This window comes from Entelurus aequoreus, linkage group LG26, assembly GCF_033978785.1.
Source record: "Entelurus aequoreus isolate RoL-2023_Sb linkage group LG26, RoL_Eaeq_v1.1, whole genome shotgun sequence".
Lineage (NCBI taxonomy): Eukaryota > Metazoa > Chordata > Actinopteri > Syngnathiformes > Syngnathidae > Entelurus > Entelurus aequoreus.
Window position 1 is genome coordinate 3,790,104 of NC_084756.1, and position 23,594 is coordinate 3,813,697.

The window sequence follows — 23,594 nt, forward strand, 5'->3', positions numbered from 1 at the left end:
CTTAAATGACCTGGCGGTCCACCTTAAATGATCTGGCAGTCCACCTTAAATGACCTGGCGGTCCACCTTAAATGATCTGGCGGTCCACCTTAAATTATCTGGCAGTCCACTTTAAATGACCTGGCGGTCCACTTTAAATGACCTGGCGGTCCACCTTAAATGATCTGGCGAGCCACCTTAAATGACCTGGCAGTCCTCCTTAAATGACCTGGCAGTCCACCTTAAATGACCTGGCGAGCCACATTAAATGACCTGGCGAGCCACCTTAAATGACCTGGCAGTCCACCTTAAATGACTTGGCGAGCCACCTTAAATGATCTGGCGAGCCACCTTAAAAGATCTGGCGGTCCACCTTAAATGACCTGGCGAGCCACATTAAATGACCTGGCAGTCCACTTTGAAATGAAGTGAGGGGGCCACATTAAATGATACGGCAGGCCAAATGAATGATGACTTGGCGGAGCAGACCTGAGTCAGAGAGCGGTGGTCTAGACTCTGAGGATGTTCCTCCTTGTTAGACTTGCATTACACGTCTCAGAGGTTGTTAGTTTAAAAGTGGTTATCCCACATTTGCATAATTGGCTATTAAGTCTCATGCAGCTGGTTATTAATGTTCCATGTCAATTACACCTCTCCTCCAGTGCCAGTCACACACAACACTGTGGAAGTGTTCCACGGTCCTGCCGGGTCCCACGGGGCCCGGCGTGAGGTGCCACACAAAGCCTAATAACCAGCCTGGGGACGTCAGACGCTTTATAGGTCACGGTGACGCCAGATGCTGCAGAGCGTGGCGGAGATGGAGATGAAAAAAACTGAAAAAGGAAATTCTGCACAGCGTAACCATGGAAACACGCTGCTTTTCTACGCTGAGAGGGTAACTAGAAGATGCCAGCTGACTGGTTTTTCTGCTTGCCACCTTGGACCACAGGAGATGTCTGGGACACTTCCTTAAATTATTCATTGATGCTAAAATAAGTTAAAATAGATAAATAAATGAACATCTTTTGAGAGCGCCTTTGGAAAAAACAAAAACTGCATTTCAAAAGAAAATGCCTTGATTTCTCTCCAAAATGATGGTTTGATGTCAACAGATCATGTCCACGTTCTGAATAGAAATACATGTAATAATTATAATGTAATAATTCATAACAACCTTGATTTTAAGTCATTATTTTTTGACATTTAAAAAAATCACACTAAAGTTCTTGGGGATCCAAAAGGGTCCCACTCGTAAAAATAATTCATACATTTTTAAAATTTTCATTTTCAATGCTTTCATCTCTAAATCAAGTTCAGATCCATCCGTTAATCATAACTTATTATTTTTTTATGGTTTGTTAGTTTTGGTTTGTTTTATGTCCATTTTGTCCAAAAAAAGTAGTTTTCTAATTGGCAAACATTCACAATATGCAATATTGCTCCTAAAAAGTATTTCAAAGTGAAACATTTCATGTGACGGAATTGGAGCCTTGAATTATATATATAATAATAATTGTAAAGTTGTATTTTGCAACTTTTTCCTTATTTTGCACCATGTTCCTTATGTTGCAACATTTTCCTTATTTTGAAACATTTTCTTTGACATTTTGCAATGTTTTCTTTGAGATTTTGCAACATTTTCCTCATTCTGCAACGTTTTTAAAGATAATTTCTACGTTCTGAATATAAATATATGTAATAATTATGATATAATAATTCATTAATTTTAATAAATTCTTTTTTACACCAAAAAAAAAATCACACTAAATTTCTTAGGGATTTAAAAGCATGCCACTCATAAAAGTGGTAAAAAAGAATGAATACATATTTTACATTTTCATTTTCAATGCTTTCATCTCTAAATCAATTTCAGATCCATCCGTTAATCATAACTTATTATTTTTTTATGGTTTGTTAGTTTTGGTTTGTTTTATGTCCATTTTGTCCAAAAAAGTAGTTTTGTAATTGGCAAACATTCAGAATATGCAATATTGCTTCTAAAAAGTATTTCAAAGTGAAACATTTCATGTGACGGAATTGGAGCCTTGAATTATATATATAATAATAATTGTAAAATTGTATTTGTCATTTTGCAACTTTTTCCTTATTTTGCGCAATGTTCCTTGTTTTTCAATGTTTTCTTTATTTTGCAACATTTTCTTTGTTTTGCAAAATTTTCTTTGACATTTTACAATGTTGTCTTTGTCATTTTGCAACATTTTCCTATTTTGCAACATTTTCCTCATTATTTTGAACCGTTTTCTTTATTTTGCAACATTTTTTTGTCATTTTGCAACAATTTCCTTATTTTAAAATATTTTTTTGTTATTTTGCAATGTTTTCTTTGTCATTTTGCAACATTTTCCTTATTTTGCATAATTTTCTTTGACATTTTTCAATGTTTTCTTTGACATTTTGCAACATTTGACTCATTCTGCAACGTTTTTAAAGATAATTTCTACTTTCTGAATAGAAATAGATGTAATAATTATAATATAATAATCCATTGATTTTAATACATTATTTTTTACACCAAAATAAATCACACTAAATTTATTGGGGATTTAAAAGGATGCCACTCATAAAAGTGGTAAAAAATAATTAATAAATGTTTTACATTTTCATTTTCAATGCTTACATCTCTAAATCAAGTTCAGATCCATCCGTTAATCATAACTTATTGTTTTCTTTATGGTTTGTTAGTTTTGGTTAGTTTCATGTCCATTTTGTAATTGGCAAACATTCACAATATGAAATATTTCTCCTAAAAAGTATTTCAAAGTGAAACATTTCATGTGACGGAATTGGAGCCTTGAATATTGATTGATTGATTGATTGAGACTTGTATTAGTAGGTTGCACAGTGAAGTACATATTCCGTACAATTGACCACTAAATGGTAACACCCGAATAAGTTTTTCAACTCGTTTAAGTCGGGGTCCACTTAAATTGATTCATGATACAGATATATACTATCATATATACTATCATCATAATACAGTCATCACACAAGATAATCACATTGAATTATTTACATTATTTACAATAAGGGGTGTGGAGGGGGGGGGTAGGATATGGACATCAAGTAGTGGACAGAGAGAGAGAGAGAGAGAGAGAGAAAGAGAGAGAAAGAGAGAGAGAGAGAGAGAGAGAGAGAGAGAGAGAGAGAGAGAGAGAGAGAGAGAGAGAGAGAGAGAGAGAGAGAGAGAGAGAGAGAGAGAGATTGAGAGAGAGAGATCAGAAGGCATAAGAAAAAGTATCTGCATTTGATTGTTTACATTTGATTATTAGCAATCCGGGGAGGGTGTTAGTTTAGGGTTGTAGCTGCCTGGAGGTGAACTTTTATTGCGGTTTTGAAGGAGGATAGAGATGCCCTTTCTTTTATACCTGTTGGGAGCGCATTCCACATTGATGTGGCATAGAAAGAGAATGAGTTAAGACCTTTGTTAGTTCGGAATCTGGGTTTAACGTGGTTAGTGGAGAATACTGTAAGTTAATCATTCATTATTTTAACAACAAAAAAATATGAATTATATATATATAATAATAATTGTAAAGTTTTATTTGTCATTTTCCACATTTTTACTTATTTTGCAATATTTTCCTTGTTTTGCAACGTTTTCTTTATTTTGCAACATTTTCTTTGTCATTTTGCAATGATTTCCTTATTTTACATTTCTTTGTCATTTCGCAACGTTTTCTTTATTTTGCAACATTTTCTTTGTTTTGCAACATTTTCTTTGACGTTTTGCAATGTTTCCTCCTCATTTTGCATCATTTTCCTATTTTGTAACATTTTCCTTATTATTTTGCACCGTTTTCTTTATTTTGCAACATTTTATTTGTCATTTTGCAACAATTTCCTTATTTTACAAAAAATGTTTTGTTATTTTGCAATGTTTTCTTTGTCATTTTGGAACGTTTTCTTTATTTTGCAACATTTTCCTTATTTTACAACATTTTCTTTGACATTTTGCAACATTTTCCTCATTCTGCAACGTTTTTAAAGATAATTTATACGTTCTGAATAGCAATATATGTAACAATTATGATATAATAACTCATTAATTTTAATACATTCTTTTTTACACCAAAAAAAAATCACACTAAATTTATTGGGGATTTAAAAGGATGCCACTCACAAAAGTGGTAAAACAGAATTAATACATTTTTTACATTTTCATTTTCAATGCTTACATCTCTAAATCAATTTCAGATCCATCCGTAAATCATAACTTATTATTTTTTTATGTTTTGTTAGTTTTGGTTTGTTTTATGGCAATTGGCAAACACTCACAATATGCAATATTTCTCCTAAAAAGTATTTCAAAGTGAAATATTTCATGTGACGGAATTGGAGCCTTGAATACTGTAAGTTAATTCATTATTTAAAATAATGAATGATTAACTTATAATTTATTTTACCAAATAAAATTATGAATTATATATATAATAATAATTGAAAAGTTTTCTTTGTCATCTTGCAACTTTTTCCTTATTTTGCACCATTTTCCTTGTTTTGCAACATTTTCTTTGTCATTTTGCAATGTTTTCCTTATTTTACAACATTTCTTTGTTATTTTGCAAAGTTTTCTTTGTCATTTTGCAAAGTTTTCTTAATTCTGAAACATGTTCTTTGTTTTGCAACATTTTCTTTGACATTTTTCAATGTTTTCTTTGTTATTTTGCAACGTTTTCCCGATTTTGCAACATTTTCCTTATTATTTTTGCACCGTTTTCTTTATTTTGCAACAATTTATTTGTCATTTTGCAACAATTTCCTTATTTTACAAAATTGTTTTTGTTATTTTGCAATGTTTTTTTTAAATTTTGCAACATTTTCCTTATTTTGCAACATTTTCTTTGACATTTTGCAATGTTTTCTTTGACATTTTGCAACATTTTCCTCATGCTGCAACGTTTTTAAAAATAATTTCTACATTCTGAATAGAAATATATGTAATAATTATAATATAATAATCCATTGATTTTAATACATTCTTTTGTACACCCCAACAAAAAATCACACTAAATTTGTTGGGGATTTGAAAGGATGCCACTCATAAAAGTGGTAAAAATTAATTAATATTTTTTTTACATTTTCATTTTCAATGCTTACATCGCTAAATCAATTTCAGATCCATCCGTTAATCATAATTTATTATTTTTTTGGTGTTTTGTTAGTTTCGGTTTGTTTTATGTCCTTTTTGTCAAAGGAAAGGTAGTTTATATATATATATATATATATAATGTGTACATATTATATTATTATAATGGATATATAATTAATAATTATTAAAAGTATGTAAAAGTGTGACTCCAACCTTGTTACTTCCTTAAAGTTTTGTAATCAATCAGAAATATCAAGCAGCTAAAATGCACCAATCATGGATAAGTGTGGCGAATGTTTTGCATTTTTCCCATCATGCACTGTAATGGATTTATATGGGTGTTTTTTTGCTTCTTTTTTTTTCATAGTGCATTTTTTTTAAATGATATCCACAAAGTTCAGCAAACATGTTTGCTGACATTTATTTTGTTTGCATCATGACTAGGGAAGGTTGTTTACATTGGGTCATATAAGTAAATGCTGCACACAATAATGAAGGTTGTTGACCTGAATTTTTCCCGTTATCCTGTAGATGGCGACATAATAGCAACATCAACATTGTCAGAGTAATAAAATGAATGCAATATGTCTGTAGGTAAAATTATTCATTAAACTCACGACGTCTCGCAGGCTATAGTTTGCCTAGTGATTAAAGTACAGTGTTTTATTTTCCTGTATTCAAACTGTGTGTAATGTTACAGTGGCCAAAAATAATAAATACACCTCTGCCTTGTTTGTAATGCATACTTAGGCCTACTGCGCTGCTGTGTTTTAATGTCATTATGGCGGTACTTGGAGAAAAAAGTCCTAAGCATTTGATTATTACATTTTTTTACCTAAAATGTAATAACTGGCAGCTCTGTCGCAAGAATTTGACTGTAAAATTGTTGGTGTTTTTACCACATTTTACTGTAAACCACAGGTGTCAAACTCAAGGCCACATCAATGTATATGGCCCGCAAAAGCATGGAAGTAATGTCTTAATTAATATAGTAATTAATCTTTCTTACTAAATGTATTTTAGAATAATTTAGATGAATGCAATCGCATATTTTTCAAACATTGGCATTTGTTTACATTGAGGAGCGCTAGCTGGCTATTAGCGGTGAGCTATTGTATCCTCCTACGGTGTATCGTGAAGCATGTTTAGCTATTCCTCGTCCTCCAGTGATAACGGTACATGTAAGAAGCGTACTTTATTCGTCGCCATGGAGGCCAGGATTAGTGATTTAGAAGTAGCTAAAAATTAGCTAGCTAGCCATGTCTTAAAGCGACCTCTTCCTGAGGGTGTTTCAGGGTTATAACTTCACCTTTATCGTTACTTTTTACACCAAAATGCGTCCGTTCTCCCTTTTCTGTCTACACACTGTGTCTGCTTGTAAGTACTCTGTGTGTGTGCGCTGCCGAACATGCTCCTATGTTTCTAAAACCAGCAATGTGACGACGCGCCGTCATGCCCGTTAAAAGATTGTTTTCATAAGAATGGGGAACCGGTACTTTTCAGAGTATAATACCGTTTTTGATTCATTAGTACTGATACTATACTAGTATACTAGTATAACCCTAGTATACACAGTATAATATTTAAGTTTTTCTTAGTTATTAATCTTTAAATAGGAATATTGCTTTTTTAAGAATACTGTACGTTGTTTGTAGCCCGCAGAAAAGCTACGTGTGCAACAGAATAGAACATGTTTTGACTCAAACTTGCCAGTGTGAAAATGCCATGTTCCAGGTGATGGCGTTAAAAGTCATGTTTGATGGTCTCACGGCTGAAAATTGTCCTTTTTTAATTGCTCGTTTTTTTCCCCCAGAAGTGGTCAAGACCACGATTGTGGCAATTATTGACGCCGCACGTTCGCGCCGCCTTTTGAACAAAACTTTAGGACAGAGGCTTGCATTCAGCCGCGCTAAGACCCACAATGCATTGCGTTTCCAGGCCACACTTCGCGCCACGTTTTAAACTAACGGCTAACAAGAGCGAGCTAAGCGCCTACTGCAGAGTGGCGCTTCAGTGTTATGACTTTTAGCTTTATAGTCCGTTTTTAATCCAAAATGCGTCCATTCTCCCCTTTTCTGTCTCCACACTGTTTCTGCTTGTAAGTACTCAGTGTGTGTTTGCATTGTTTAACCAGCGCCTCTGCTCGTTTTACCAACAGGGCGTCATCCAGAAGAAAAAAAAAAGTACCGGTATTTTTCAGAAGCAATATAGTACAGTCTTTAATTCATTATTATCGCGGTACTTTATATTATTATATTATTATGTTATTAGTACCGGTACCTACACTGTACTGTACAAAAGTGGGCCTATGAAATGATAGATACGAACAATGGGGGACCGGGCTTTCTGCTCTGCCGCTCCCACTCTGTGGAACGCTCTCCCTGACCACCTGAGGGCACCACAGACTGTGAATGCTTTTAAAAAAGGCTTAAAAACCCTTCTTTTTGAAAAAGCCTTCTTTTAGATATATGCATTTTAGTTCTAGCTATTAGGCTGTTCTAGTTTTTATTTATTTTTTATTTTATTATCTTTTTATTTTTTTTAATACATTGTAGCACTTTGAGGTTGTATACTCAATGTAAAGTGCTTTTTACAAATAAAATCTAATATTATTATTATTATTATTATTATTATTATTATAGACAGGTATTTCATGCGCCTCACATTGATGATCTCCAACTCCCACAGGTTCTTCACACACTCCAGGGTGCGGTAGCCACTGGACAGGAAGTTGGGCAGGTACTCCTGCAGACCCAGACCATCCAGCCACGAGGCTAAAGAGGTGCTGCCGTCACAGCCCAGAGCTTTGACCTGCGACACGGACACAACTCAGGTGCGTGTCCATGGTGGTCTTCCAACAACACACCAGGAACATCTAAACAGTCTTTGTGGAACCATGCCAGGTCAGATCTGGACGGATCCCGGTCCTACCTTGGGCAGGTTACGTGCCGCATGGAGGATTTTCTTCCTGTGCCCTGGGTCTGTGATCCCAATGTCTCTGAGATCCTGGTCCTCCATCACGTTACTTCCCTGCACACACACACACACAAACACACACACACACACACACACACACACACACACGCACACGCACACGTAGGAGATGCGTACAAATAAAGATAGTGAACATGCGCATGCAAAGAGTTCCAAATAAGTCCGGACAATAAAGTCTGTCATGCAGTGAAAGTCTTCATGGACTCTCATTAGTCAAAGTCCAGAGCAGGGGGCCCCAAACCTTTTAACATGGGGGCCACATTGGGTTCAACAAATTTGGGAAAGCTATCTGTGTGTGTGTGTGTGTGTGTGTGTGTGTGTGTGTGTGTGTGTGTGTGTGTGTGTGTGTGTGTGTGTGTGTGTGTGTGTGTGTGTGTGTGTGTGTGTGTGTGTGTGTGTGTGTGTGTGTGTGTGGGTGTGTGGCCTGCAAAAGGCTGGAAATAATCATTGTAAAGTAAATTGTAAAATTTGCTTTATTTTGCAACATTTTGTTTATTTTGCAACGTTTTCTTTGACATTCTGCAATGTTTTTTTTTGTCATTTTGCATCACTTTCCGTATTTTGCAACATTTTCTTTATTTTGCAACGTTTTCTTTGTATTTTGCAACGCTTTCCGTATTTTATCACGTTTTCTTTATTTTGCAACGTTTTCTTAATTTTGCAACGGTTTCTTTGTCATTTTGCAACGCTTTCCTTATTTTATCACATTTTCTTTATTTTTGCAACGTTTTTTTTTAGTCATTTTGCAACGCTTTCCTTATTTTATCACATTTTCTTTATTTTTGCAACGTTTTTTTTAGTCAGTTTGCAACGTTTTCTTTATTGAGCAACGTTTTCTTTATAATTTTCGAACAATTTCCTTATTTTACAATGTTTTCTTAGTCATTTTGCAGCGATTTCCTTGTTATTTTGCAACATTTTCCTTATTTTGCAACATTTTCTTTGACATTCTGCAATGTTTTCTTCGTCATTTTGCAACACTTTCCTTATTTTTGCAATGTTTTCTTTATTTTGCAACAGTTTCTTTGTTATTTTTCAACGCTTTCCTTATTTTATCATGTTTTCTTTATTTTTCAACGTTTTCTTAGACATTTGCAGCGATTTCCTTGTTCCATCTCATCCATTTTCTACCGCTTATTCCCTTCGGGTTCGCGGGGGGGCGCTGGAGCCTATCTCAGCTACAATCGGGCGGAAGGCGGTTTACACCCTGGACAAGTCGCCACCTCATCGCAGGGCCAACACAGATAGACGGACAACATTCACACTCACATTCACACACTAGGGCCAATTTAGTGTTGCAAATCAATCATTTTGCAACACTTTCTTTATTTTTGCAACGTTTTCTTTATTTTGCAACAGTTTCTTTGTCATTTTGCAACGCTTTCCTTATTTTATCACATTTTCTTTATTTTTCAACGTTTTCTTAGTCATTTGCAGCAATTTCCTTGTTATTTTACAAAATGTTCTTTATTTTGCAATGTTTTTTTAGTAATTTTGCAACGTTTTCTTTATTTAGCAACGTTTTCTTTGTAATTTTGGAACACTTTTTCTTATTTTAAAACATTTTCTTTATTTTGCAATTATTGTCCTTATTTTGCAACATTTTCTTTGACATTCTGCAATGTTTTCTTTGTCATTTTGCGACCCTTTCCTTATTTTGCAACGTTTTCTTTATTTTGCAACGTTTTCTTAGTCATTTTGCAACGTTTTCTTTATTGAGCAATGTTTTCTTTGTAATTTTGGAACAATTTCCTTATTTTACAACTTTTTCTTTACTTTGCAATATTGTCCGTATTTTGCAACATTTTATTTGACATTCTGCAATGTTTTTCTTTGTCATTTTGCAACAATTTCGTTATTTTGCAAAGTTTTCTTTATTTTGCAACGTTTTCTTTGTCAATTTGCAACGATTTCCTTATTTTATCACGTTTTCTTTATTTTGCAACGTTTTCTTAGTCATTTTGCAGTGATTTCCTTGTTATTTTGCAACATTTTCTTTATTTTGCAATGTTTTTTTGTCATTTTGCAACGTTTTCTTTATTGAGCAACGTTTTCTTTGTCATTTTGCAACGCTTTCCTTATTTTATCACGTTTTCTTTATTTTGCAACGTTTTCTTAGTCATTTTGCAGCGATTTCCTTGTTATTTTGCAACGTTTTGTTTATTTTGCAATGGTTTTTTTTGTCATTTTGAAACGTTTTCTTTATTGAACAACATTTTCTTTGTAATTTTGGAACAATTTCCCTATTTTACAACATTTTCTTTATTTTGCATTATTGTCCTTATTTTGCAACATTTTCTTAGACATTCTGCAATGTTTTTCTTGGTCATTTTGCAACAATTTCCTTGATATTTTGCAACTTTTTCTTTATTTTGCAACGTTTTCTTTGTCATTTTGCAACAATTTCCTCATTTTACAACATTTTCTTTATTTAGCAATATTTTCCTTCCATCCATCCATTTTCTACCACTTGTCCCTTTAGGGGTCGCGGGGGCGCTGGAGCCTATCCCAGCTGCATTTGGGCGGAAGGCGGGGTACACCCTGGACAAGTCCCCACCTCATCGCAGCAATATTTTCCTTATCTCGCAAAATTCTTTGACATTCTGCAACGTTTTCTTTGTCATTTTGCAACGTTTTAAAAAACAATGAACACTGTTTCACATTAATTAAGTTGCCCGCCATGCTCTCACATCATTTTTCAATTTAAGGAGGCCGGCCACGTCATTTAAGGTGGCCTGCAAAAGGCTGGACATAATGATTGTAAGGTAATGTTACCTCTAAACTACACGATTGATGCTAATCCACCTTTTGGTTCTCTTTTTTTCCCCCAAATAAAAACATGATTCGTAAGCAGAATGAAAAGTGGAATAGGTACCACAGACATGGTACCTATTCCCTCCCTACACTGAACTGGTTATTCTATAATGGAATGTGAGGTCATTGGCTAAAACCTCGCACTGTGAGAAGGAGAAGGTAATGAGAAGATCTTCCTCAAATAAACGCATTTTCTTTTTGTAATAAAAATCCTTCAAATATATTTTTCACAAAAACAAGTGAGGTCAGCCCAGATGAGATGGGACCTTCTTAAAGGGAACTAGACAGCTCTGCTTGGTGGAAACATGTCTGCTTGGATGTTACAAAAGAGCATCCACGCGCGCGCACACACACCCACACACACACACGCACACGCAAACAACCGTGACACAGGGCGAGTGGGAGGACAATGAAGTGAAATAAATAAATAGTGCATGGTGAGGGAGATGAATGTGATGCGCTGCCACTCGCAGGAAACAAAGCATCCACTAGCTGCTTTGGTCGCATCAAACATTTGGCAAACTTTTCTTTGTTTTTTTGCAACATTTTCTTTGTCATTTTGCAACGATTTCCTTATTTTGCAACATTTTCTTGCAACATTTTCTTGCAACGTTTTCTTTATTCTGCAATATTTTTCTTAGTTTGCAACGTTTTCTTTATCTAGCAATATTTTGCTTGTTATTTTGCATTGTTTTCTTTGTCATTTTGCAACGTTTTCTTTATTTTGCAACATTGTCTTTGACATTTTGCAACCTTTTCTTTATTTTGCAACCTTTTTTTTATTTTGCAACATTTTCTTTGTCATTTTGCAAGGATTTCCATGTCATTTTGCAAAGTTTTCCATGTCATTTTGCAACGTTTTCCTTGTTATTTTGCAATGTTTTCTTTGTCATTTTGCAACATTGTCCTTGTTGTTTTGCAACGTTTTCTTAATTTTGCAAGGTTTTCCTCTTTATTTTGCAACGTTTTCTTTATTTCGCAACATTTTCTTTGTCTTGTTGCAATGTCTTCTTCATTTTGCAACATTTTTTTATTTTGCAATGTTTTCTTTATTTTGCAATATTTTGCTTGATATTTTGCAACATTTTCTTTATTTTACATTTTCTTTGTCATTTTGCAACGTTTTCTTTATTTTGCAATATTTTCCTTATTTTGCAGCATTTTATTTGACATTTTGCAACTTTTCTTTATTTTGCAACCTTTTCTTTATTTTGCAACATTTTCTTTGTCATTTTGTAACGCTTTCCTTAATTTTGCAAAGTTTTTCTTATTTTGCAATGTTTTCTTTATTTTTTCAATATTTAGCTTGTTATTTTGCAACATTTTCTTTATTTTACATTTTCTTTGTTATTTTGCAACGTTTTCGTTGTCATTTTGCAATGTTTTCTTTGTCATTTTGCAACGTTTTCTTTATTTTGCAATATTTTCCATATTTTGAAACATTTTATTTGACATTTTGCAACTTTTTCTTTATTTTGCAAAGTTTTCTTTGTCATTTTGCAACGTTTTCTTTGTCATTTTGCAATGTTTTCTTCATTTTGCAAGGGTTTCCTTTTTATTTTGCAACGTTTTCTTTATTTTGCAACATTTTCTTCATTTTGCAACGTTTTCTTTGTCATTTTGCAATGTTTTCTCCACTTTGCAAGGTTTTCCTTTTTATTTTGCAACGTTTTCTTTATTTTGCAACATTTTCTTTATTTTGCAACATTATCTTATTTTGCAACATTTTCTTTATTTTGCAACGATTTCCTTATTTTACATTTTCTTTGTCAGTTTGCAACGTTTTCGTTGTCATTTTGCAACGTTTTCTTTATTTTGCAATATTTTCCATATTTTGCAACATTTTATTTGACATTTTGCAACTTTTTCTTTATTTTGCAAAGTTTTCTATGTCATTTTGCAATGTTTTCTTTGTCATTTAGCAACGTTTTCTTTGTCATTTTGCAATGTTTTCTTCATTTTGCAAGGTTTTCCTTTTTATTTTGCAACGTTTTCTTCATTTTGCAACGTTTTCTTTGTCATTTTGCAATGTTTTCTTCATTTTGCAAGGTTTCCCTTTTTATTTTGCAACGTTTTCTTTATTTTGCAACATTTTCTTTATTTTGCAACATTTTCTTTATTTTGCAACGATTTCCTTATTTTACATTTGCTTCGTCATTTTGTAACGTTTTCTTTATTTTGCAACGTTTTCTTTATTTTGCAACGTTTTCTTTGTTATTTTGCAACATTTTTCTTATTTTGCAACGTTTTCTTTATTTTGCAACGTTTTCTTTGTCATTCTGCAACATTTTCTTTGTTATTTTGCAAGGTTTTCTCTGTCAGCCGCGTCCTGGGCGGATGCAAAGATATACAGCCAGGAAATGTGCAGCTAAGCGTTTTCTCCGACGTGCAGACTGCCGCATATCGATTGTCTTTGGCCAAGAATGTAAAAATGTTTGCTGTGCTTGGCTCTCCATCAACGACCACTGCAGCAGGCCGCCATCAAGGGGAGGGGGAGGGGGGGTGTGATTAAAGGTCACCACCAAGTAGAATCTTCACTTATTTGCGTTTGCCTTGGGAAACTTGCCCCCCCCCCTCCCCCTCCCATGTGATGTCACGCTGCATGGCAAACGTGTGACGGGAATGTATGCTTGAGTACTCGCATAGCTAATGAGCGGCGCCGCTCTGATCTGATGCGCGGCGACTTGCACATGGAAGTGGTCCGTCTCGCTGCGCACGCCGGCAAATTACACTCGCTCTCTTGACCCCGGACAAGAAACCTTCATTTTGGTAAGAGCTGGCATGCCAGCGTTGACACGCGCTGAGCATGCTAACCTTTTGCAACAGCCATGAGATATTCATGAGGGGGGAGAAGTCTTCCCACAAGACAATTTGCCACATTAGCTCAGCAACAAAGCGTGTCGGGGGCGGGACAAAGGAGGGAATCGTCATCAAACGTTGACAGGCGACCCACTTCCTGCCAGCTTGGAATGATAATGCTCGTGTAATGATGATGATGATGACGGCTCTTCAGAATTCAGCATCCCTCAAAAGCTGCGCGGGCCAGGCGAGGGGGTATGGGGGTGCATTTGTGACGTGTGGATCGATACTGACATATCGACTCCGCTGATACCAGGTCTTTATGCTCTAATATCGATCCTCAAATGAAAATAATATTTTTCATGTCCAAACTTTTTCCACCAAGTCAAAGTATGCGGCGGCCAGATTGATATTGGGGCGGTATATAGTCACTAGAGAAAAGCGCTATATAAATATAATTCACTTCACAATTCACTTCACTGATATTTAAAAGAACAGCCAAAAACATTTTTTTTGTCAGCTCTGTATTATAAGTAACTAAGAATTTAATTAATTTCTAAAATTTGCAATTCCCAACTCAGGGGCATGTTTTGAAGGTGGTATAGTTGGATTTAGTTGAAAAATGTGGACTGTGGAAACTTTCCAGCAAGAAGTGAAAATAGGGCTTTGGAAAACCGGGAATTCTGGAAATTCCTGGAATTTTTTAAAACTTGAAAATAGTTTGAATGGATGGTGGAACGGTCCCAGTCGGTTGAGAAATGTGGGATATGCAGTAGATTGTATAATGCCCATTCATTGTCAATGGGGAGAAACTCCTGGAAATTCCGGGAAAACCAGGGAATTTGGGAAAGGGAAAACATGTTTTGCCTTCGATATCTCAGAGTAGTAGTGTGTGTGGATGGTTAAAAGGTCAGAATTTTGAGAGTTTTGGGCATTGTAGAACTATGAATATGTCCATTCATTTGAATGGGAATTTACTGGAAATTTCGGGAAAAAAACGGAAATATATCGATACTAGCACGAATGTCCTAGATGATATGAGTGGGTCGGTGTTTTGAATCGGTTTAAAAATGTTGACGTAGTAACAGTTTGATTTGAAAATGGGTATTTCAAAATTCCGGGAAAACCGGGAATTTGTACAAAAAAAATTCAAACATTTGTTGTCCCAACTAAGGAATGTTTTTAAGGTGGAATGGTTGGATTTAGTTGAAAAATGTGGACTGTGGAAACATTCCAGCAAGAAGTGAAAATAGGGCTTTGGAAAACCGGGAATTCTGGGAAATTCCTGGAATTTTTTAAACTTGAAAATAGTTTTGAATGGATGGTGGAACGATCCCAGTCGTTTGAGAAATGTGGGATATGCAGTAGATTGTATAATGCCAGTTCATTGTCAATGGGGAGAAACTCCTGGAAAACCAGGGAATTTGGGAAAGGGAAAACATGTTTTGCCTTCGATATCTCAGCGTAGTAGTGTGTGTGGATGGTTAAAAGGTCAGAATTTTGAGAGTTTTGGGCATTGTAGAACTATGAATATGTCCATTCATTTGAATGGGAATTTACTGGAAATTTCGGGAAAAAAACGGAAATATATCGATACTAGCACGAATGTCCTAGATGATATGAGTGGGTCGGTGTTTTGAATCGGTTTAAAAATGTTGACGTAGTAACAGTTTGAATTGAGAATGGGTATTTCGGAATTTCGGGAAAACCGGGAATTTGTACCAAAAAAAAATTAACATCTGTTGTCCCAACTAAGGAATGTTTTGAAAGTTGAATGGTTGGAACTGGTTGATAAATGTGGACTGTGAAAACTTTCCAGCAATAAGTGAAAATTGGCCTTTTGGAACATTGGGAATTCTGGAAATTCCTGGAATTTTTTTTAAACTGAAAAATAGTTTAATTGTCCAGGGTGAGTGGAGTGTGTGGATGTTGGAACGGTTCCAATGGATTGAGAAATGTGGGATATGCTGTAGATTGTATAATGCCAGTTCATTGTCAATGGGGAGAAATTCCTGGAAATTGAAAGGAAACCAGGAATTATGGAAAAGGTGAAACATCTTTTGCCTTTGATATCTCGGGGTAGCAGTGTGTGTGGATGGTTCAAAGGTCAGAATCGGGTATACAACATTTTGAGAGTTTTGGGCATTGTAGACTATGAATACGTCCATTCATTTGAATGGGAATTTACTGGAAATTTGGGGATTTCGTGAAAAAACTGGAATTTTTTAATATATCGATACTAGCACGAATGTCCTAGATGATATGAGTGGGTCAGTGTTTTGAATCGGTTTAAAAATGTTGACGTAGTAACAGTTTGAATTGAGAATGGGTATTTCAGAATTTCGGGAAAACCGGGAATTTGTACCAAAAAAATAGAAACATTTGTTGTCCCAACTAAGGAATGTTTTAAAGGTGGAATGGTTGGAACTGGTTGAAAAATGTGGAATGTGTGTGTGTATATATATGTATATATATATTTTTATATATATATATATATATATATATATATATATATATAATATATATATATATATATATATATATATATATATATATATATATATATATATATATATATATATATATATATATATATTGTTGCGTTGACCAGCTCTTCCTCCAATGGGGAATTCAAATTTTTATTTATATATATATATATATATATATATATATATATATATATATATATATATATATATATATATATATATATATATATATATATATATATATATATATATATATATATATATATATACATGTGTGTGTATATATATCCATCCATTTTCTTCCGTTCATTCCGTTCGGGGTCGCGGGGGGCACTGGAGCCTATCTCAGCTACAATCGGGCGGAAGGCGGCGTACACCCTGGACAAGTTGCTACCTCATCGCAGGGCCAACACAGATAGACAGACAACATTCACCCTCACATTCACACACTAGGAATGTTTTAAATGTTATATACATACATATATATATATGTATATTTATATATATATACATACATATATATATATATATATATATATATATATATATATATATATATATATATATATATATATATATGTATATGTATATATATATATATATATATATATATATATATATATATATATATATTTATATTTATATATATTTATATATATATTTAGTGTATATACATATTAGGGCTGCAACAACTAATCGATTAAATCGATTAAAATCGATTATTAAAATAGTTGCCGATTAATTTAGTCATCGATTCGTTGGATCTATGCTATGGGCATGCGCAGAGGTTGTTTTTTTTGTTGGTTTTTTTAATTTAAACAAATTTGTATTTGTATTTTTTTATTTTTTTTAATAAACCTTTATTTATAAACTGCAACATTTACAAACAGCTGAGAAACAATAATCAAAATAAGTATGGTGCCAGTATGCTGTTTTTTTCCCAATAAAATACTGGATAGGATAGAAATGTAGTTTGTCTCTTTTATCCGATTATTAATCGATTAATCGAAGTAATAATCGACCGATTAATCGATTATCAAATTAATCGTTAGTTGCAGCCCTAATATACATACATGTGTGTGTGTGTATATATATATATATATATATATATATATATATATATATATATATATATATATATATATATATATATATATATATATATATATATATATATATATATATATATATATATATATATATATATATATATATACCTTGTGGCTTGTACAGCCCTTTGAGACACTTGTGATTTAGGGCTATATAAATAAACATTATATATATATATATATATATATATATATATATATATATATATATATATATATATATATATATATATATATATATATATATATATATATATATATATATATATATATATATATATATATATATATATATATATAGATGTAATTTTTTAAATATATATATTCATTTATTTATATTTTTTTTTGAGAGAACTTCTAATATTTTAGATCGAGGTGTATAAACTTTTTTCGCCAATGGCCGCATACTTTAAAGTTTGAGGGGACCATTTTTATATTTTTTAATAAAAATGAAAAAAAAGCTAAAAAAATGATATACATTTAAAGACAACAACTCTGTGTTATAGTAGGTGTTGAAGTGTATTATTAATTGGTTTCAAAATTTCAGCTTTTTCTCAATACTCTCATTTTGCTCTTTTTTTTTTTAGATAGATTTTAAATACTGTATTTTTCGGACTATAAGTCACAGTTTTTTTCATAGTTTGGCCGGGGGTGCGACTTATACTCAGGAGCGACTTATGTGTGAAATTATTAACACATTAGCGTAAAATATCAAATAATATTATTTATCTCATTCACGTAAGAGACTAGACGTATAAGATTTCATGGGATTTAGCGATTAGGAGTGACAGATTGTTTGGTAAACGTATAGCATGTTCTATATGTTATAGTTATTTGAATGACTCTTACCATAATTTGTCATGTTAACATACCAGGCACGTTCTCAGTTGGTTATTTATGCCTCATACAACGTACACTTATTCAGCCTGTTGTTCACTATTCTTTATTTATTTTAAATTGCCTTTCAAATGTCTATTCTTGGTGTTGGCTTTTATCAAATACATCTCCCCCAAAAATGCGACTTATACTCCAGTGCGACTTATATATGTTTTTTTCCTTCTTTATCATGCATTTTCGGCAGGTGCGACTTATCAATCAATCAATCAATCAATGTTTATTTATATAGCCCTAAATCACAAGTGTCTCAAAGGGCTGTACAAGCCACAACGACATCCTCGGTACAGAGCCCACATACGGGCAAGGAAAAACTCACCCCAGTGGGACGTCGGTGAATGACTATGAGAAACCTTGGAGAGGACCGCATATGTGGGTAACCCCCCCCCTCTAGGGGAGACCGAAAGCAACGGATGTCGAGTGGGTCTGACATGACATTGTGAAAGTCCAGTCCACAGTGGATCCAACACATCAGCGGGAGTCCAGTCCACAGCGGGGCCAACAGGAAACCATCCCGAGCGGAGACGGGTCAGCAGCGCAGAGATGTCCCCAACCGATGCACAGGCTAGTGGTCCACCCGGGGTCCCGGCTCTGGACAGCCAGCACTTCATCCATGGCCACCGGACCTATGCAACTCCCCCTCGCAAGGGACAGGGGAGAAGAGGAGAGAAGAAAAGAAACGGCAGATCAACTGGTCTAAAAAAAGGGGGGGTCTATTTAAAGGCTAGATTATACAAATGAGTTTTAAGATGGGACTTAAATGCTTCTACTGAGGTAGCATCTCTAACTGTTACCGGGAGGGCATTCCATAGTATTGGAGCCCGAATAGAAAACGCTCTATAGCCCACAGACTTTTTTTTGGCTCTGGGAATCACTAATAAGCCGGAGTTCTTTGAACGCAGATTTCTTGTCGGGACATATGGTACAATACAATCGGCGAGATAGGCTGGAGCTAAACCGTGTAATATTTTATACGTAAGTAGTAAAACCTTAAAGTCGCATCTTAAGTGCACAGGAAGCCAGTGCAAGTGAGCCAGTATAGGCGTAATATGATCAAACTTTCTTGTTTTTGTCAAAAGCCTTGCAGCCGCATTTTGTACCAACTGTAATCTTTTAATGCTAGACATAGGGAGGCCCGAAAATAATACGTTACAGTAATCGAGACGAGACGTAACGAACGCATGAATAATGATCTCAGCGTCGCTAGTGGACAAGATGGAACAAATTTTAGCAATATTACGGAGATGAAAGAAGGCCGTTTTAGTAACACTCTTAATGTGTGACTCAAACGAGAGAGTTGGGTCGAAGATAATACCCAGATTCTTTACCGAGTCTCCTTGTTTAATTGTTTGGTTGTCAAATGTTAAGGTGGTATTATTAAATAGATGTTGGTGTCTAGCAGGACCGATAATCAGCATTTCCGTTTTCTTAGCGTTGAGTTGCAAAAAGTTAGCAGACATCCATTGTTTAATTTCATTAAGACACGCCTCCAGCTGACTACAATCCGGCGTGTTGGTCAGCTTTATACTCCGAAAAATACGGTATTTGAAAATAAATAACTTTAGCAGAAACGTTAAGTATATTTGCAGAAAGTATCAGTATCGCCGATAGCAGGCTTGATGTTCCTTGGCGTGGGAAATAAAGTGGGTGGTATGTCACATCACCGCCTCCATGGCCGCCCTCTCCGCATCGCCCGCTCAGAAACGGACATGTTCCTCCTGGAGGCCCTCTGTGATTTTGACTTTATTCTGCAAACCATCCTGAGGGTGTGCTGCCCCCTCCTGGCCAGTCAGCTCGACTGATGGCATGGGTTCATGTGGCACGTCCTGCAAACGGCGTCTGACCTTTTGGCCTTGTTTACAAGCCCAAACATGTGGGGCCCTTCACCCGTCTCATCGGGTCCAGCACATTAGGCCTGATATGCAAATGAGCGTCAGGAAGCTTAATGATCCATAGTCTGCATGACTTTATGTCTGGGAAGTCATGTGAGCACTCTGAGGATAAATGGAGGAAGAAAATGTTGAAAATCAAGACGACTTTTCCTGCTTTTGGGTGCATTTCTACAAAATGTTTGACCTTTAGATGTTCCCATTTACCAACTTTTTTTGGTGGTCTTAATGACCCGGTTTTTACTGCACACCAAATCTGATTGGACTTTCGCTGATGTGTTGGACTTTCACAATATTATGTCAGACCCACTCGACATCCATTGCTTTCGGTCTCCCCTAAGGGGGTGGGGGGGTTACCCACATATGCGGTCCTCTCCAAGGTTTCTCATAGTCATTCACATTGACGTCCCACTGGGGTGAGTTTTCCTTGCCCGTATGTGGGCTCTGTACCGAGGATGTCGTTGTGGCTTGTACAGCCCTTTGAGACACTTGTGATTTAGGGCTATATAAATAAACATTGATTGATTGATTGATTGATTGTTTTGTCCTCAAGTGACTCAGATCTGATCTAAACGCTCCAAAGTGATCAAATCTGATCTTTTGGCATCAGATTCAGGACACATCAGGATGTATATGTAAACATAATACAGTCTATTATACAGCATTATTCACATGTGAATAATATAAATACAGTCTATTATACAGCATTATTCACATGTGAATAATGTAAATACAGTCTATTATAGAGCATTATTCACACGTGAATAATATAAATACAGTCTATTATAAAGCATTATTCATATGTGAATAATATAAATACAGTCTATTATACAGCATTATTCATATGTGAATAATATAAATACAGTCTATTATACAGCATTATTCACATGTGAATAATATAAATAAAGTCTATTATACAGCATTATTCACATGTGAATAATGTAAATACAGTCTATTATAGAGCATTATTCATATGTGAATAATATAAATACAGTCTATTATACAGCATTATTCACATGTGAATAATATAAATACAGCCTATTATACAGTAATGTTCACATGTGAATAATACAAATACAGTCTATATGATACAGCATTATTCACATGTGAATAATATAAATACCGTCTATTATACAGCATTATTCACATGTGAATAATATAAATACAGTATATTATACAGCATTATTCACATGTGAATAATGTAAATACAGTCTATTATACAGCATTATTCACATGTGAATAATGTAAATACAGTCTATTATAGAGCATTATTCACACGTGAATAATATAAATACAGTCTATTATAAAGCATTATTCATATGTGAATAATATAAATACAGTCTATTATACAGCATTATTCACATGTGAATAATATAAATACAGTCTATTATACAGTAATGTTCACATGTGAATAATATAAATACAGTCTATTATACAGCATTATTCACATGTGAATAATGTAAATACAGTCTATTATAGAGCATTATTCACACGTGAATAATATAAATACAGTCTATTATACAGCATTATTCATATGTGAATAATATAAATACAGTCTATTATACAGCATTATTCACATGTGAATAATATAAATACAGCCTATTATACAGTAATGTTCACATGTGAATAATACAAATACAGTCTATATGATACAGCATTATTCACATGTGAATAATATAAATACCGTCTATTATACAGCATCATTCACATGTGAATAATATAAATACAGTCTATTATACAGCATTATTCACATGTGAATAATGTAAATACAGTCTATTATACAGCATTATTCACATGTGAATAATATAAATACAGTCTATTATACATCATTATTCACATGTGAATAATGTAAATACAGTCTATTATACAGCATTATTCACATGTGAATAATGTAAATACAGTCTATTATAGAGCATTATTCACACGTGAATAATATAAATACAGTCTATTATACAGCATTATTCACATGTGAATAATATAAATACAGTCTATTATACAGCATTATTCACATGTGAATAATATAAATACAGTCTATTATAAAGCATTATTCACACGTGAATAATATAAATACAGTCTATTGTACAGAATTATTCACATGTGAATAATATAAATACAGTGTATTATACAGAATTATTCACATGTGAATAATAATGATAATAATAATAATGTATCCCATTGGGTTGAGTTTTTTCTTGCCCTGGTGTGGGATCTGAGTTGAGGATGTCGTTGTGGCTTCTGCAGCCCTTTGAGACACTTGTGATTAAGGGCTATATAAATAAACTTTGATTGATTGATTGATTGATGTAGTCCTGAATCCTATTGGAATCTGATCTTCACAAATGTGACTTAAGTCTAAACGTCATGTTTGGGCGAGCTACGTCACTCATGTGCGCCTTAAAGACTCAGTCACTAGTGGAAGTGGATATTTCATCACAACGTCCGGTTTAGGTGACAAAAGTCTATTTTCCACGGCCCAATTTTCGGTGCGTGGCTCGTCAACAGTGCACAAATAGTAGTCTGCAACACCCAAAAGCAGTGAAGTTGTCACGTTGTGTAAATGGTAAATAAAAAGAGAATACAATGATTTGCAAATTATTTTCAACTTATATTCAATTGAATAGACTGCAAAGACAAGATATTTCACGTTCACACTGAGAAACTTTGTTATTTTTTGCAAATATTAGCTCATTCGGAATGTGTCGCCTGCAACAAGCTGGCACAAGTGGCAAAAAAGACTGATAAAGTTGAAGAATGCTCATCAAAGACGTATTTGGAACATCCCACAGGTGAACAGGCTAATTGGGAACAGGTGGGTGCCATGATTGGGTATAAAAGCAGCTTCCATGAAATGCTCAGTCGTTCACAAACAAGGACGGGGCGAGGGTCACCACTTTGTCAACAAATGCCTGAGCAAATTGTTTAAGAACAACATTTCTCAACCAACTATTGCAAGGAATTTAGGGATTTCACCATCTACGCTCCGTAATATCATCAAAAGGTTCAGAGAATCTGGAGAAATCACTGCACGTAAGCCATGATATTACGCACCTTGGATCCCTCAGGCGGTATGCATCAAAAAGCGACATCAGTGTGTAAAGGATATCACCACATGGGCTCAGGAACACTTCAGAAAACCACTGTCAGTAACAACAGTCGGTCGCTACATCTGTAAGTGCAAGTTAAAACTCTACTATGCAAAGCCAAAGCCATTTATCAACAACACCCAGAAACGCAGCCGGCTTCGCTGGGCCCGAGCTCATCTAAGATGGACTGATGCAAAGTGGGAAAAGTGTTCTGTGGTCTGACGAGTCCACATTTCAAATTGTTTTTGGAAACTGTGGACCAAAGAGGAAAAGAACCATCCGGACTGTTCTAGGGTCAAAGTGTAAAAGCCAGCATGTGTGATGGTATGGGGGTGTATTAGTGCCCCAGACATGGGTAACTTACACATCTGTGAAGGCACCATTAATGCTGAAAGGTACATACAGGTTTTGGAGCAACATATGTTGCCATCCAA

General features: G+C 34.6%; 1 protein-coding gene across 6 annotated transcripts in view; it reads right to left on the minus strand.

Annotated features, from left to right (window-relative positions):
• Positions 1 to 23,594, minus strand: part of anks1ab (ankyrin repeat and sterile alpha motif domain containing 1Ab) — a 181,690-nt gene that overhangs the window by 106,191 nt on the left and 51,905 nt on the right. For all 6 annotated transcript variants that reach the window (XR_009824668.1, XR_009824667.1, XM_062037803.1 and 3 more), the window contains 2 exons: positions 8,021 to 8,119; positions 7,754 to 7,900 (listed from right to left, as the gene is read on the minus strand). Coding sequence is in view for 4 of the 6 variants with exons in the window: in XM_062037803.1 (XP_061893787.1) it covers positions 7,754 to 7,900; positions 8,021 to 8,119 (246 nt within the window). In the remaining 2 variants the exon portion in view is untranslated. The remainder of the gene's footprint in view (positions 1 to 7,753; positions 7,901 to 8,020; positions 8,120 to 23,594) is intronic.